We start from the raw sequence: 16913 nt of genomic DNA on the forward strand, positions 1-16913 counted from the left end.
CTATTATATGAGTTATTGTTAGTTTAATTTTTCACCTGAAATTATAAGTGCTTCTTGTAATTTAAAAGCATTTATTCTTTTCGTTCAGAAGTAAATTTAAAATTGTCTTTTTATAGAATTTTTTGATATAAACAACATTTCAAAATTTTTTCCTATCATAATTTTGTAAAAATAGTGAAGAAATAAAACTTTTAACAAATAGTGTAACTTTTACATTATATCAATTAAAAGTTTCAGCAGTTACATTTATAAACTGTAAAAAGGACACTTCTTATGTGTTAATTTTATCATAAAAATTATATTAATTATAACACACAAACTTAACTTTAAATTAAGATCAAGAGTAGTATTTTTTTTTTACATTTCATTTGTTGAAATATTAACATAGTGTCGATGTTACTATTAACATATCCATATTATGTTAAATTAACACAAAATTTTGAGTGGACCGTTTGGGATGATTTATATTAAATTCAACACATTTTTTCCAACAGTGTAGGAATATTATTGACACACACATCCATGCGCATCACACACACACACACACACACACACACACACACACACACACACACACACATCTCCATTTTGCATTTTATAAAGGAAATATTATTACGAAGGAATATATTTGTAAAAGTAACAGAAGACTCGAAAATGTCATCCTAAAGAAATATAAAATATATTTGTGATATATTTTGTTTCAAAGGGGTCGCGAACGTGAGGACCGTATGCGCGAGAGAGACGACAGAGATCGTAGAATCGTAAACAGAGAGGATCGCGATAGGCAGATCCCGCCTAGAGAACACGAGGACAGAATACGAGAGAAGGATGAGCGTGATAGAAGAGAAAAGGAGAAAGAACGGGATGATAGACACATTCGTGATCGTCGAGACGATGATAGGCATGTCGAGAAGAAAGATTATGATAAAGATCGGTATGTTTTGCGATCAAATGGAATCAAATACTTATATTTAATCGATTTAAAGTACAAATTAAGAAACAGTCAAGAATTAATGAATTATTAACTGTAATATGTTTATTAATGTTTAACATAGTGCTGAAACAGGAGACGTGTTATGTTAATTTATGATTTGTTACAAAATATATTAAAATTAATAAATATATTAAAAAATATATTATTGTATATGTTATTTTCATGTATTGTTACAGTTACAGAGATGATCGAGATCGTCACAGACAAGACGACAAGAATCGATTACGAGAAAAAGACAGACGTGAACGCGAATACGAGTTTGAGAAAGACAGAGATCGTCACGAGCGATACGAGAGGCGTTCGATGGAGCGAAAGAAGAATAGAAAGAGCTTAAGTCCATACTCGCAAAAATCCAGAGGCGATCCTAAAGATTTGTCACCAGAACGAAGTACAAAGAAGAAAGAAAAAGATCATGAGGAAAAGATAGAAGAAAAGAAGAAGGAAAAGAAAATAAAGGAAAAGAAGAAAAAGAAAGATAGTGATGACAAAGAGAAGAAGAAGAAGAAAAAGAAGGACAAAAAATCCAATCAGAAAGATGCAGCTAAAGACGATCCAACGATTAAAACGATGGAGACAGACAATTTGTTGATCGAAAGTAAAACAAATAACGATACTTTATCTTCGCCGCTCAAAACTGATTCCATAAAGGCATGTAATGAGGAGGATAACATGCAAAATAGAATCGAATGCGTTTCCAATGAGGTAGCTATTGCACCGATTAAGGAAGAATTCGAGGACAAGTCTCTGGCGATGAATCCAGAACCGCCGGAATTCAACGAATCCAGTCCCGGCAGTGGTCGCTTAGATCGTACGGAATTTGGTACAAATCCGCCAAATCCAAACTTTAAACCGATTCCGGAACTCAAGTCAGACATGAAGCCGATCGATAGCCTCTATGGTGGATTAGATGATACAGAGATCAACACTGTAATCACGGAAAAGTATTCTTTACTTTCGGAACACTCACAAACCGAGACGAAAGAAGCCACTACCGTCTTATTAGCAACTGCGGAGAAATCGCCGAAGAAAGATGAGTTTCTGGCGCCAATACCTGAATTGTCCAAATGGGAAAGAGACGACACAATTGAAAAACCCGATGACGATGACGACGATGCGAGCGGCTCGCCGACAGAAAAAATACAGAGGGAGGACGAACCGAAATCTGTCAAGATGGTTACATCGGAAGTGCTGAAACGTGCGGAGAATGCGATATTCCAAAAGGCAATTAATGCGATTCGACCGATTGAGATCAAAAAGATCAGCGAAAGTAGGAAGATACTGTACCAGAATCCCGAGCCTAAAGTATTGGAGACGGTGGAGTCTGCTAATCGAGAACCACGAAAGAGCGTCAATGTGACGATTAATGTTGGTAGAAACGAGAGAAATGTCGAGATTACCGAACCAGCGAAAAAAGCCAAACTCGATCGTACCAAATTCAAACCTGTTCCAGAAACAGCCTACTCGCCGACCAGACTGTCTGCCAAAGAGAGACTCGGCGAGAAGATTGAGGATAGCAAGGAGAGAAAGATTAGTCCTATAAAGGGATTCCTAGAGAGACGCGACACCAAGAACGAGAGTCAATCAAGGAGTCGATCGCCTAGGAGGGAAAAGAGACTTTCCTCTCCGCTTTTAGAGCGACGCGTTGAATCCTCTTCGTTAAGTCTAACTACAACGAGTAGTGAAAGAAAGGTCTTTTTGGAAGAGAGAAAACGAGATAACAAAGATAGAGGCGATCGATCAAAGGAGAGATCAGATTTCCGAGGCGACAGGCATGGCAGTGAGTTGAAAGCAGAGAGAGAGAGTAGAATTGATTGTAGAACAGATTTTCGCTCGAGTAGGAATGACATCAAGGGAGAGCGCATGGATAAAGATCGTGATAAGGAACGAGATCGCGAGCATAGAGGCAGAACACCTCCTTCGGTTTGTGCGTTTAAAAGAACAGAAATATCCAAGATTGGTTTATTGAAATCGAAAGACGACGAGGAAGAGAAAAGACGTGATAAGAAGTCACGAGAGGAGAAGAAGAGAAAAAAGGAACACCGCAGCAGAAGTAAATCCAAGGAGCATAAGAAGCGCAAAGAAAAAAAGCACAAGAAAGATAAGGATAAAAATCAAGAAAAGAAGCAAAAGCACAAGGAGAGTACAGTCTCAAGAGACAAATCGGATGGCAATGAGACCAAGGTTAGTTATGAGAACATCGAGCCGCCTCTGGTTGATTCGTTAAAGAAACAACGGAAAAATCCCAGACTGGTATCCGATCGTAAGCGTAGTATACTTGACGAAGCAAACTTCGAGCCTGATTACTCGGCTTCAGACTCTGAATCGGATGGTGAGGAAGGTAAAGTTTTGCCACCCGCGAAGAAATTGAAACTCGACGAAACGGAATTAGACAAGGAGATGGAAATGAAGTCCCTAAAAAAACGATCCAAATCCAGTAGCAGCGAGGACACATCAAGCAGTTCTGATACGACAAGCTCCGATTCCGAAAGCAGTGATGAATCGCATAAGAAGAAAAGGAAAAAACATAAGAAACATAAGAAGAAGAAATCTGTCAAAAAAGATAGCAGTTCGGACTCGGATACTTACTCTGATTCATCCGATAGCAGCAGTGACGAAGAGAAACATAAAAAGAAATCGAAGAAATCAAAAAGCAAAAGCAAACAGTCAAAAAAGAAGAAAAAATCCAAGCATAAATGACACCACTAGATATACATTATTATTTGTTTGATCAACCAAGACATGCTACAAGAAAAATAGAAAAAGGCCAGAAATTTATTTTTTGTCTTTAAATAGCTTCGCGAGTATCACGGAAATCCATAATAATTTTAATAATTTTGTACTCGTGATATAATTACAATTCAATGTGTGATAACGTTTTTTCTTTGAACAGGTATTGTTTAGTAGACTATTTATTGGCGTGGAAAAAAGGATAGACATACTTTCAATAGGAACAAAGTAATGGATCAATGAATAATAAAAAAATAAAAAAAAATTAAGAGAACACGTACGATAGTTATTTTAACCTGAAAGAACTAACTAAAGAGAAAAAAAAGAACATATGGCCTTTGCATAATTATTATGTTCCGACTTGACACATTAAAATATTGTATGTAAGTTCATTATTACAATAAGCCATGTACATTGTAGCTGATATAATTTCGTGGCAATTTTGTCAAGAAATAAGTCTTTAAAAACTTGATAATTACATAAGAGAGCAATTTTATTTAGGATCTTTGCTATCTCTTTCTCTGTCTGATCTATCTATATGTATATCTTTCTCTTTGTCTCTTCTCTCTCACCGTTATATTGTACTTTCATAATATAATGTCGATATGTAAGAAAAATCACGAAATAAAATAAAATTCTTTTAACATATTCTTGTATCTTATCAAACATATAAAAACAAAAAAAAGTTTGCATTCAGTATGCTTATTGTAATTTATCATTGTTTTGTATATACACGCACGCTTGCCTATACATAGCCACATGATAGATGTGTTTGACAGATGAAAATTGTGCATTTTTCTTTTTGTTTTTTTACTTCTCTTAATTTATTACAAAGTTTAATCGTCTGTATACATACAAGTTTGTGCACAAAATATGTTTTCATGTTTGTATATATAAAAAGACATCAAAGTATGAGATTTTGTATGTACATACATATGAAATAAATAGCATTTAAAAATCACAGTTGAATGTTGAATAATATATGCTTGAGTAGATTTTACAATTAGCTATTTTTTAGATTAGTAAATGTTTGTACAAGGCCACATAATAATGGTAAGTTTCTGCTCTTTTCACTATCTTTTACTCCTAAGCCTTGTGCAAGAAGTTTACGGTCCAAGGAATGCTTTGGAAGATCACATTCTGGAAGAACATTTTTCATTGAATCTTATTGCTTAATCGAAATTTGATTCATCAAAAAATTTTCTTTGAAAAAAAATATATTATTTTGTTTTTAACATAATATTTATTATAATGACTATTAGTATAATGATACATATGACTGTACGAATTTCAAAATAACATACCTGCAATAAATACAGTAGAACTATATTTGTAACCCATCCAATCTAAATATTCTCTAATGAGTTCATTAAGAAAAACAATATCATGAGAAGGCTTGATAGTTTTCGATTTGTTTTCTTTGGTAGAATCATCAAGCAGTTTTATCACTTCCGTGCGCATTTCTGCTTTCATCCGATCAAGATCTCCGTCGGCTTTTAATGATTCTCGCACAGCTGCAAGTTTCAAATGCAAGCATGTCATCTTTTATAAATATACAAATAACGGATGAATTTTTAATCATTAGATGGTTAGGAAATATGTGACAAAAGTTGAGAGAAAAAAAGAGAGAAAGAGAGTAAAAAATATCTTTCGGCATACATTAAAATATGTTGAATAAAAAAAATACTAAGAAATAGTAGTTACGATAAGAGTATTGTTCGAATTGTATAATTTCTGCTGGAATGTAAGACACAGAAATTGTAAATTACTTGTCAAATATTTCTTGATTTTGAAATACTTGTATATAAATATTTACAGCTACGTACCATTTACTAAATCTTTTTCCGTTGCCATTTCACGTTATATGTCACTCGATATTTTTCGAAAATTCAAAATATAATAAAGTTACAAACAATAATCGGTAATACAGTACCGCCTGTGATTTAAACTTTTGACAATTCGTGTTGATGCCAAGATCGCAACTCGCAATATATATATATATATATATATATAAGAAAAAATAATCTATGTCGATTCGACCATATTTCGTTGCTTTAGTTCTTTTTGTTCTGATTGGTTAAAATATAATTTCCAAATTTCTAAACTCCAATGCGTTACGACATGTCCGAATTCAATGAATGTATGAATTCAATGTTTTCGAGAATTTTCATATGTGATTGGTCGATTTATATCTTCTTTGGCTCATGATATATATTACTAGTATTGAAAATCTATAGTTCACGTGACGTATACTATATATTATCAGCGCTGGTAGTAGTTGAAACACAGCCCTCACTTTAGAATACACTTTTAACCTGCGGAATAAAACATAGTGCTCTTGCATTAATTTATAGATGATAAAAATCATTTTTATTGTCAAAATCAAGAACAAGTCACATTATTTTGTAGACAAATAAATAAATAAATAATGGCCGATGAAGATTTTGATGGAGACGAGTAAGTAACGAAGAGTTTCTATTTACAAAATTAGATAGAGGTTAACTCGTGTTTCTCTTTAAAGAATTAATGTTAATAAATCAACATTAATATTAATTAATCAAATAGTCAGTTTTTTCTAATCTAATATATAAGATTCTTTCTGGCAAATTAAGACAGCTCCAGGAAATAGTTATTGACATTGGTACAATTCATGTGTTCATCACATTTGTTGATTATTATTATTACTTTAAAATGGTCTTGGCTTCCCCTGAGCCAATATACAATGAAAATTAATACAAACTCGAAAATGCATATAACAAAAGTAAAATTGTGTCTAACAAAAATGTGATATAACTCAATACAAAAGTTTATGAGTGAACAAAATATATTTTCTTCAAAGATTTGAAAAGCAATTATTTGTTAAATTAATTTAATTATATCATATAGAGTTGCGGATGATTTTGATGATGTAGATGATGAGGATAACATTGAATTAGAGCCTCAGGAAGATGATGGCGAAAACATTGAATTATTGAATGCTAATGAAGCTACTGGTGGTGTCCAAAGATCAAAGAGAATAACGACGAGATATATGACCAAGTATGTAATCTGTATAGTATTGAAAGTAGAAATTATAATTGTATGGTATAATTTATGTTTTAGATATGAAAGGGCAAGAGTTTTAGGTACAAGAGCATTGCAAATAGCAATGTGTGCTCCTGTTATGGTAGAATTAGAAGGAGAGACAGATCCTTTGCAGATTGCTATGAAGGAATTGAAGCAACGAAAGATTCCCATAATCATACGTCGCTATCTGCCTGATAACAGTTATGAGGATTGGGGCATTGACGAATTAATTATAATAGATCATTAATCTTGAATGTAGAATTTTATCATTATATTTATATTATGTATAAAATTTATAATTTATAATAATACTTATAAATCTTATAATACTTTAAAATCTGACATTATCTGACTATATCAGTAATAAAAATTGTTCATCTTGCAAATATTTCTCCACGTTTGTTTCCATAGAATTAAAATTTAAAAAATCCTAAATTTTTAAGTTTGAAAATTGCGACAGAAAATGTATAAAAAAAACAAAATTTTTTCTTTATAGTTCAATTTTTTGTACTTTTTATCTTTCTTTTCCACATCTATTATCATTACGAAAAAAACTTGAAAATCAACAAAGATTGTGTCCTTTAAAAAAAATTCTATTTTTTTGCTCCTAATGAATGTGGTTTAGAATCATTTCATCTTTGTCATTTATCATATTAAATAAAGACAGATGTTTACGCATCGCGACGATGCGGCGCCTGATGGATGAGTCTAACATATCGATTCTTAACCTCGTTTGATTGTGACCGCGTGTTGTTCGGTGCTGTTACGGTTTACGAATTTATAAACATTAACACAGGCATATTGCATTAACCACAATACTAAAAATCTCAAAAAAATCAACATGGTTTTAAATCCGACTACAAAACAAAGAGTAGCCATCGTTTTGAATGTGACCAAATTCGTATTTCAATGGGGTTTTATTCCTGCCGTTCTCTTTCTAGGTTAGATTTTAAATTTTAATATCGATATATATTATTTTATTCGCACGATACAATCAAGAATATGACGCTAAAAATTGTAATATTTTATTTTTAGGATTCAGCAAAGGTGCAGATCCAGGCATGCCTGAATTAACCCTTATGAAGTAAGATTATAAAATAAATAATTCGAGAGCTGCTTTGTACAAGCAGCTCTTTTTCGAACTACAGATTTTGTAATATCCTTTATTTTTCACAGCTTATTGTGGCAGTAAATTTCTCCCCTGTCAAGCATGTTTATTTTGAAAGAAATCATGGGTATCATTGATGTTACATTTATTTAAAGTTATAAACATTACCAACTATCAGAGCGATGAACTGTATCTTAATAAGTAAATAAATGTTACGTTGTTAATTCAAATTATGTATTTCATCTTTCTTCCTAATACGTATTGTGATGTTCACATCCTGCGTGATATGTAAAATATAAAAAATTCGTGACTGACTTGTAAAAAATATTTCCTAGGTAATATAAATATGTGAAACAATCTCGGAAGAACTATTTATAACATTTCATGTATATGAATTTTGTGACTTTTGTTTTTTTATAATTTTTCTTATCAGTTATTTTTTCTCTTTTTTCTCTATGCAAAAGAAAGAGAGAAAAAAAAACATACCAAGAAGTTCAGATAAAAAAAAAATAGGCTTTATTTATAATTTGTCTTGCTACTATATATGCATTCCAGTCATATTTAATTTCATTGGGGGCGCCTAACAACATGGCCTGCGTGAATAAATTTGCGCAGACTCCATTGTTAAGTTTCCGAATACTGACTATACTATACTATATATTCCATTCTTGAATATAGCCAGTGTCATACTGACCAATCAACGAAAAGCATTTATTATTTTGAAAAACCGTTTGAAGGATTGAAGAGCTTCACACGTTTCAACATCTTTGCTCGCTGGAGAAGTAAGTGCTGCCAAGAAAAATCATATCATTCGTCATCTTTCAAGGCAATGATTTATATGACAGATGTAGTGTTCTGTTAATAATCTCTTGTGCATCCGAAATTGTTAAATCAACATTTGAAACTTTGAACGGAACATAGCGCGATGTATATGTAGTTGTAATATATTTTCTTTTTACGTGCGTAAAATATATATGAAGACGTAAATTATTGCGAATGACATATTTGTCTCATCTATCATCTGTATCAAATTACATAGGATCGGAGTAAAAGTATTGAGTACTCGGAATGGATAACGAAAACAGCAAAATGAATCATCAACCAGTCATACAAGCATTGAAAGTTAGCAATTTTAAATGCTTGCATATTTCCAAAACGGATTCAACAGAGGTCATTCCATCAAAAAATGTAGAAAATACAAGTGAGGAAAATATCTGTGAAATTTGCACAACGGTAAATAATAAGAATGAAAACGAATATAAAGAAACTGCAAAAAAATCTACTGAATTAATGCCACCCCCTAAACAAAAACCAGCAATATGTAAATCGGTAGATTCTATACAAAATCAACGCAAGTCTGATAGTGACAATAATGAAAAAATAAAAGATAGCAAAAGTGAAAATGTCCAGAAAATTTCTGATTCAGATACAAATGATGTAAATAAGGAAAATCAGAGTCAGAAGAGATGGGTATTGACGGATTTTGATATCGGTCGACCTTTGGGTAAAGGAAAATTTGGTAATGTATATTTGGCTAGAGAAAAAAGATCGCAATTTGTAATAGCCATGAAGGTGCTTTATAGAGCGCAAATAGATGATGCAAAAATCTTACATCAGGTACGAAGAGAAATAGAAATTCAAACTCATTTAAGGTATCATACTTTTTTTATTTTATTTTCATCAGTATATTTTATTTTATAATAGTACATTTGATATTGTCATTTTTGTATAGGCATCCAAATATTTTGAGGATGTATGGGTATTTTTACGATGATAAAAGAATTTATTTAATATTAGAATATGCACCAAAAGGAGAGCTTTATAAAGAACTGAATAATCAAGCTAATAAACGATTTGATGAAGTAAGGTAGGAATTCACAAAAAATTGTTTTGCTCACAAAAAAATTGAAATTAATTGTGAATTTTTATACTTGTAGGACAGCCACTTACATAGCTCAATTAGCAGATGCATTAAAATATTGCCATAGCAAAAGTGTTATTCATCGTGACATTAAACCTGAGAATTTACTTCTTGGACTAAATGGAGAATTAAAAATAGCTGATTTCGGATGGTCAGTACATGCTCCTTCCTCTCGAAGAGACACTTTATGTGGTACTTTGGATTATTTGCCACCTGAAATGGTATCTGGGAAAACACATAATCATACAGTTGATTTTTGGAGTGTTGGAGTATTATGTTATGAATGTTTAGTTGGCAAGCCTCCTTTTTATGCAGCAACTAATAATGAGACTTATATAAATATAAAAAAGTTGCGATACACATTTCCAAGCTTTGTCAGTGAAGGAGCAAGAGATTTAATTTCAAAAGTAGGTTCACAAAAATTCAAATTTATTGGTGATATATGTCATTTTCTAAAACTTGATTAACTCTTAGAATATTATATTTCAAGGCCAATTCCTTGCAAGAAGATCTCTTATCAAATATTTTTGATATCAATTAAATATCCCTTTTTATTATTCCTCCATAGGAAATATATACTGTGCTAAATATTATCATAGCTTCTGTGATTTAATGAATAAGATGCTTGCTTGGGAAATTCATGATCCAGGTTCAATCCATAACTGAGGATATTTTTTGCAATATATATTTCCTATAGGAAGGATAATAAAAGAATATTTAATTGATATCAAAAATATTTGATTATCGAATTATTAAAGAACCGCTGTATTGTAAGCTAAAAATAGTGGCATGTAGTTAGTGATATAATTTGTGATATAGTTAGTGATTTGAATTTATTTCATATATTCAGCACTTGAGATCTTGCTTCTCTGAAATTTACCTTATCTTGCAGAAGTTTATTAACATGTACTTGGCTTATAACTAATATATTGTTATTATATTTCAGTTGATAGTTATTGATCCTGAAAAAAGATTGGATATGGATGGTGTTCTTGCACATCCTTGGATTGTAAAAAATCGCAAAATTGATAAGGTATAAGATCTTCAATCTTAAGCAAAACTATCTAATTATATTGAGATAAATATCTCTGCTTGAATGAATGTTATAATAAATTTATTGTAATTTTATACTCTTGACCAGAGAATTAGTGATGTATTAATATTATTATATATGTATTTAAGGACATATGTATCTTAAAGCATTATCAAAAATATAAAAATTGTATCTGAACATCTATGTAAAATTTCAGCATAATTCTCTTATTAAAAGTTATTTGATTTTTTTTGTTACTCTTGATTCTTATAAAATCATATTTTATAGTATTTATTTGCAAATTTGATGAAAAAGTAATATTAGTAATCAAATCAAATTTTTTTATATCTATTGATAAGTCTAATAAAAATGTTCATGCAAAAGTTCATTTGGATTCACTTGTTTAAATATCAAGAAATATTTAGAATATAAGAGATGAGGAAATTAACAGAATCGGCCGGGATTGAACTCAAGATCTTTTGTTTATCATCCGTAACACTTAATCTGCATAACCAGAATGACTCCTGACTATTCAACTCCTGAATATTCAAATTCCGAATCTCCTTAAAAATCTTTTATGGCCATTTATCGTTTACAAGAATAATAAAAAAAACTCATGCAACTGATTTTATTTCAGAATATTTATTACATATTTAATAAAAGAGAGTATTGCTAAAATTATTAAATTTTTATTAACTGATGAAAATTTTATGAAGGATTCTTAATATATGCATCTCAATACTTTGTCTGTATATTAATTATATATCTTAAAATATTATCCAATATTAAAACTATGTTCATTTATGAAACAAAAATATGCAAACTAAATCGTAGTGTTTAGGAAGTACCTTTCGTCTTTTCTGTGTAAAAGTTTTAAATTTTGATATTGATATTGGAAGAGTTTTTCATCGATTCTTACAGATTTTTAATAATTGTACTTTATGTTTCCATTGACTCCATAACTACATCAACAATTGGTGCATCTACTGGTGTATCCATTGGCGTAAGTTTAGAACTTTCTCTAGCTGAATATAACTTACTCAACTTTTCATAATGTTTAATATCCTGCAGAATTTATATTTTTATTATTCGTGCTATCTAATATCGATTTAAAAATAAAAAAAATGAATACTCGCCTTTTCGCGAACAGACGGTTGCACTTTATCAAATGCCTGAAAAATATGTCGTTTTGAAATTTCAGGTTGCCCATAACCAGCTATTATTTCCTTCAATGCTCCCATACCAGCTTCTCTTATCAAAGCTGCTAAATCTGCACCAGTATAACCTTCACATTTGTCATTGTATGCCAATTCATTCAAATCAACATCAGAAGCAAGTTTTGGTTTTGTCGCATTCTATAAATATTGTTAGTAATATATGTTAATTGCAATGAGACAAATTTTTTTGAAGAAAAAACAATTTTTTGATACGTGAATGCGTCTCTCTCTCTCAATTATATATTTGTATAAATACCTTTGTTACTGCACGTAAAATATCCACTCTGTCTGAAGCATTCGGAAGACCAACGTATAAAATTTTATCTAATCTTCCTGGCCTCAAAATAGCCGGATCTATAATGTCAGGACGATTACTAGCTGCCATAAGGAATACACCTTGTCGATCTTCCACACCATCCATTTCTGTAAGCATTTGATTAACAACACGTGCTGTCGCAGAATTGTCGCCTTCCGTTCTCTTCGGACACAACGCATCTATTTCATCGAAAAATATGACACACGGTACTGAATTTCTCGCTCTTAAGAAGCACTGACGAACTGCTTTTTCACTTTCACCAACGTACTAAAAGTATACGATAAAATTATTAAAAATAAATTTTCAAATATAATATAGAAATGTTGAAACTTACCATATTTAAGAGTTCTGGTCCTTTAACAGAAATAAAGTTAATTCCAGCTTCATTTGCTATGGCTTTAGCTAGTAATGTTTTTCCACATCCAGGTGGACCACATAACAATACTCCACTAACAGCTGTTAAACCTAATGTATTAAAGTGCTCAGAATGCTTGACAGGAGCCTACAATTAATAAGTTTATAAATTTATATACACATGCCGCAAATATAATAAAATAGTATAATAACTATTCTCTCACAAGACATCGAAAATATTACACATAAAAATATATTTCGATGGAATATATTTTAAGACTCGATTTTCTCGAGGCAACATGTGGGTTACGTGATGTCAGGCGAGAAATAACATGCAAAAGTTTCTTGTGTCGTATAGTTTTATTTTGGACTTTTCCTTCAAAAATGTATTTTCATATTTTTATAACTTGTAAAAAATACCAAAAAATAAAATATCTGTCCAATAGATTATGTAAAAATATAAAATAATTCTTGAAATAATAGTCACTGCTCAGCTACTAGAAATCGGATCGCTAAATCTAGTCGTTTCTGATAGCTGAGCAGTGACTATTATTTCAAGAATTATTTTACACGTGATGTATTGGACAGATATCTTACTTCCTGGTATTTTTTACAAATGTTAAGAATATGAAAATATATTTTTAGAGGGAAAATAAAGTTATACGGCGCAAGAAACTTTTTGCATATTATGCTCGCTTATAACATCATAATTCAATATGGCTGCAGCAAGAAAACCGAGCCTTAATCGAAACTCACGAGAATTGCCATCTGCAATTCCTGTCGTATATTTCGCAGAGAACCGACATCATCCCATGTTACATCGGGAACTGTAACGAAACCTTCTCTTTTTGCTGAAGGTTGAACAACACGTAGCGCGGCTTCGAAATCACTGTGTTCGATATATAAAGTCGATAGACTTTCCGGAGAAAGTGGAGGTTCGGTGCGTAACCAAGCCAACATAGTTGATAAATCTGCTGAATGTTCCTGTATTATGTCCATGGCGACAATTTCCGGAGTTGGACTTTTAGGCGACTCTCTTGAGAATGCATCATTCTCAATCGTAGTAGAGGCTTCTGCCGCAACATTAGTATCGATTACATTACATACTGAGTTTTCGGCTGAGATTTCTGCTTCCTTATCCGGTTGTTTCTCGTCTTGAGTTGTTTCGGCTGATTTTTTGTTCTGTTTTGATCTATTCAGATCCTCAAATACTCTACAAATTTATTACATTTTATACGCATAAACGCATTTAAGTTTTATATGCACACGCGCATATTCTGATATTCTCATGCATGTATATTAACACATATATACATATTAGTAACTAGTAAAAAATATTTACCTGTCTACAGCAACCATGGCAGCTTCTCTAATTAAAGCAACTAAATCTGCACCTACAAAACCTGGGGTAAGAGAAGCTATTGTTGATAAACTAACATTAGGAGCTAATACAACTTTTTCAGTATGTACTGCCAAAATCCTAGCTCTGGCCTCTCTATCTGGTATTCCAAGGCACACTTCACGATCAAAACGTCCCGCTCTCCTTAACGCAGGATCTAATGAATCTGGTCGATTTGTCGCACCAATCACCAGTACTCTGTCTCCATTCTCATTAAGATTCAATTCTAAAAAGAAAACAGGAAAAGAGGAAACGTATGGCGTAATACAACTTATGATAATACAAAACAAATAATAATGGAAATATCAATTATTTTACCATCTAAACTCGACAATAATTGCGCAACGATCCTTCTTTCCATTTCTCTCTGAGCTGTAGCTCTATGTGGCGCAACAGCATCTATCTCATCTAAAAAAACAACACATGGTGCAAGAGCTAAAGCTTGCTCAAATAATTCCCTGATACGAGCTTCACTTTCACCGGATACTCCAGCCACAAGTTCAGGTCCTGCTACTTTTAATAAAGGCATATCCAACTCCTACATAAAGTGTGCAAATTATTAATTATCTCTTTTTTCTCTCATAGATTCTAATTTCTTTTAATCACATTAACCATAGAGAAAAAGAAAGGGAAACTGAGAAATTTTGTGTATACACAATTTCTATACATATTTACAATCATATACAAAATACCACAAGTTCATTTATCATTTTATCATAATAACCTGAATAAATAATATTTCTAATTGTAACGTAGCATATATTTCTAATTTTAGAGATTTTCTGGAATTAGATATCTTACTCCTGCAACTGCATATGCCAGTAATGTTTTCCCACATCCAGGTGGTCCATGAAGTAGAAATCCTCTTGGTGGAGATATACCGAGCCGTTTAAAGATTTCAGGATGTTTCATGTGAGCTAATAATTTGCAAACAGTTTTGAAAACTTTGTCATTACCTCCTATATTAGAAAATGTAACTTTCGATTCTGTGATAGGTATGATTTTCGCTCTTTTTGCGATTGAAAATTGTCCATTGCCATTTTCTTTCTCTCTTTGTCGTTTTCTTGGAAGTTCTACTGATGACTGTTTTGTCTCTTTTACAGGCTAAAATGCCAAAAACAAATAAAAAAACATACTTTATTTTTTAATTTTCTTTATAATTTAACATTGTGAAATCATTAAAAATTTATCACAAATTACATACAAATGCATACATACTATTTTTGGCTTTGTAGGTATTTCTGATTGTAGAGTAGACGATTCTAGCTGTGCTGTTTCTGGCTTTTCGGTAATTGTTTCTTGCCTAGTGCTAGTTGCTTCTGATTTGGAAGCGATTGTTGAAGATGCTTGTAAAGATTCCTCAGTTGCTGTACATCTAGATTCAGATGTCTTTGCATCTTGTTCAGTCTTAGAATCAACTTTAGCAACGTCATCATCACTGCTAATGTCGATCAATTCTTTATCACTCGAATTTCCATTTTGTTTGTTTTGTGGTTTTTTATACATTTGTAGTAACATATCGCCCATCGAGGCACGTTGTGGATCTGACTAAAATCATGTGATTTTATTAAATATTATATTAAAAATAAATTATATCAAAAGTATTCATGCAAAATACAAGAATAAATTGAAATACTTCGACATCAACATCTTCAAACTCATCATCATCATCATCGTATGTCACCCGTTCACGTGTTGAAGATTTCTTCGAAAACATTTCGGTAAGCTCGTCGTATGCTTTCCGTACCATTGCGCGAAACGCACCACGTTTTTTACCACGATAATCTCTATATCGTCTTTGCAACGCGTCTGCCATTTCATCAACATTGATATAAACCTTAGTTTCATTTTCATGCATATACTGCAAAACATTCATAAAATGAAACTTGATTCTATGATCACATTGTGTCTAATAGATTTTTGAATATTCTGTTCATGTGAAAATGTGTACATATCACATATACATGTGTACATGCATATGTACACATCGTCGCTCGTTTGTATGTACCGTGATCTCATATTGGCTGGATTCCGTAAAGCGCATGTATGCGCATTTTATTATAATATACGTGACATAAATTATAGATAAATGCGCGCATATGCTCTTTACGGAATCCAGCCATTATCTTATTCAAAGAAACCGTAGAGAAAAATAACCTCGATTCGTGAGACATTACCATTTGCACGCGACCGATCAAAGAGTTATCTCGGAATTGTCTTTGATCCATCCTATATTTGTTATCCATGTGCCTCGCTCTATTCCACCCTTCTCCACTCGATCCTTGCAGGGGAATAATATCGATCGACGAATTCAATTTGCCCATTTTCTGCATATCTCTATGAAAAGAAAATCTCGTCGTGAGTCGTGCCTGGTTCTCAATCGGAATCGATGTGACTTGGCGTTTGACGGTTTGACTCGTGCATTGCCTCGGCTATTATAACATGCACATCAACTACGTCAACGCGCGTGAGTTCTACAAACGCAAACTTTGTAAGTTCTGCAAATTTAGTAGTAAACTCGTGTCAATGCACGTCGATGTGCAACAACTTACCTGAATCTACCCACGCTGTCCTACGTATATCCGCATATACTACATGCACTTGCGCTATCGATACGTACATACACCGCTATTCACCGCTATCCACCGCTATCCACCGCTATCCAATGCCGCGAAAATCTGTTAAAACCGGCAAACGAAACATTAGTGGCGAACCGGAGTCTCGACCGAAATACGCAACAACGAACAACGATACACCCAATTGTACACAACACATCCA

General features: G+C 32.4%; 6 protein-coding genes across 13 annotated transcripts in view; 4 read left to right on the forward strand and 2 right to left on the reverse strand.

Moving 5' to 3' along the window:
* The window catches only part of LOC105431209 (something that sticks like glue), a 15168-nt gene extending 10799 nt beyond the window's left edge, over positions 1–4369 (forward strand). For 3 of the 4 annotated variants that reach the window (XM_011645247.3, XM_089071529.1, XM_089071531.1), the window contains 2 exons: positions 707–934; positions 1171–4369. In XM_011645247.3, coding sequence (XP_011643549.3) covers positions 707–934; positions 1171–3691 — 2749 coding nt within the window. In that variant the 3' untranslated portion in view covers positions 3692–4369. The remainder of the gene's footprint in view (positions 1–706; positions 935–1170) is intronic. The other variant, XM_089071530.1, reaches the window with a different exon arrangement.
* Positions 4370–4514: 145 nt separating this feature from the next.
* LOC105431210 (centrosomal protein 20) lies at positions 4515–5724 on the reverse strand. The gene is made up of 3 exons (XM_011645248.3): positions 5548–5724; positions 5026–5235; positions 4515–4861 (listed from the first exon to the last, which is right to left on the reverse strand). The coding sequence occupies exons 1-3, from the start codon at positions 5573–5575 to the stop codon at positions 4725–4727; spliced, it is 375 nt and encodes a 124-aa protein (XP_011643550.1). The 5' UTR covers positions 5576–5724; the 3' UTR covers positions 4515–4724.
* A 270-nt stretch (positions 5725–5994) lies between these two features.
* RpII18 (RNA polymerase II subunit RpII18) lies at positions 5995–7173 on the forward strand. Its single transcript, XM_011645249.3, has 3 exons — positions 5995–6178; positions 6608–6760; positions 6824–7173. Exons 1-3 carry the CDS (start codon positions 6150–6152, stop codon positions 7032–7034), a joined length of 393 nt encoding a protein of 130 aa, XP_011643551.1. The 5' UTR covers positions 5995–6149; the 3' UTR covers positions 7035–7173.
* Positions 7174–7470: 297 nt separating this feature from the next.
* Tom7 (translocase of outer membrane 7) lies at positions 7471–8125 on the forward strand. Its single transcript, XM_011645250.3, has 3 exons — positions 7471–7728; positions 7823–7871; positions 7964–8125. The coding sequence occupies exons 1-3, from the start codon at positions 7629–7631 to the stop codon at positions 7977–7979; spliced, it is 165 nt and encodes a 54-aa protein (XP_011643552.1). The 5' UTR covers positions 7471–7628; the 3' UTR covers positions 7980–8125.
* A 370-nt stretch (positions 8126–8495) lies between these two features.
* LOC105431214 (aurora kinase C) lies at positions 8496–11099 on the forward strand. Of its 3 annotated transcripts, none has more exons than XM_011645253.3 (5): positions 8496–8854; positions 8935–9547; positions 9628–9762; positions 9833–10223; positions 10763–11099. In XM_011645253.3, exons 2-5 carry the CDS (start codon positions 8964–8966, stop codon positions 10853–10855), a joined length of 1203 nt encoding a protein of 400 aa, XP_011643555.2. In that variant the 5' UTR covers positions 8496–8854; positions 8935–8963; the 3' UTR covers positions 10856–11099. The 3 variants fall into 3 exon arrangements, with proteins under 3 accessions (XP_011643555.2, XP_011643556.2, XP_088927684.1); XM_011645254.3 differs by having other exon boundaries at positions 8497–8677; XM_089071558.1 differs by having other exon boundaries at positions 8498–9547.
* smid (nuclear valosin-containing protein-like smid) lies at positions 9542–16908 on the reverse strand. 3 transcript variants are annotated; one of them, XR_016138079.1, is made up of 13 exons: positions 16688–16908; positions 16313–16609; positions 15772–15996; positions 15354–15683; positions 14937–15239; positions 14454–14673; positions 14079–14361; positions 13493–13949; positions 12717–12884; positions 12323–12649; positions 11986–12204; positions 11698–11914; positions 9542–10041 (listed from the first exon to the last, which is right to left on the reverse strand). XR_016138079.1 is itself a non-coding variant. In XM_011645256.2 (12 exons), the coding sequence occupies exons 2-12, from the start codon at positions 16466–16468 to the stop codon at positions 11789–11791; spliced, it is 2814 nt and encodes a 937-aa protein (XP_011643558.2). In that variant the 5' UTR covers positions 16469–16472; positions 16688–16908; the 3' UTR covers positions 11463–11788. The 3 variants fall into 3 exon arrangements, 2 of the variants coding, with proteins under 2 accessions (XP_011643558.2, XP_011643557.2); XM_011645256.2 differs by lacking the exon at positions 9542–10041 and having other exon boundaries at positions 11463–11914; positions 16313–16472; XM_011645255.2 differs by lacking the exon at positions 9542–10041 and having other exon boundaries at positions 11463–11914.
* Between the last annotated feature and the right edge of the window lie 5 nt (positions 16909–16913).

Source organism: Pogonomyrmex barbatus, unplaced genomic scaffold (assembly GCF_055798465.1).
Source record: "Pogonomyrmex barbatus isolate J1 unplaced genomic scaffold, ASM5579846v1 scaffold12, whole genome shotgun sequence".
In the NCBI taxonomy this organism is placed as follows: Eukaryota; Metazoa; Arthropoda; class Insecta; order Hymenoptera; family Formicidae; genus Pogonomyrmex; species Pogonomyrmex barbatus.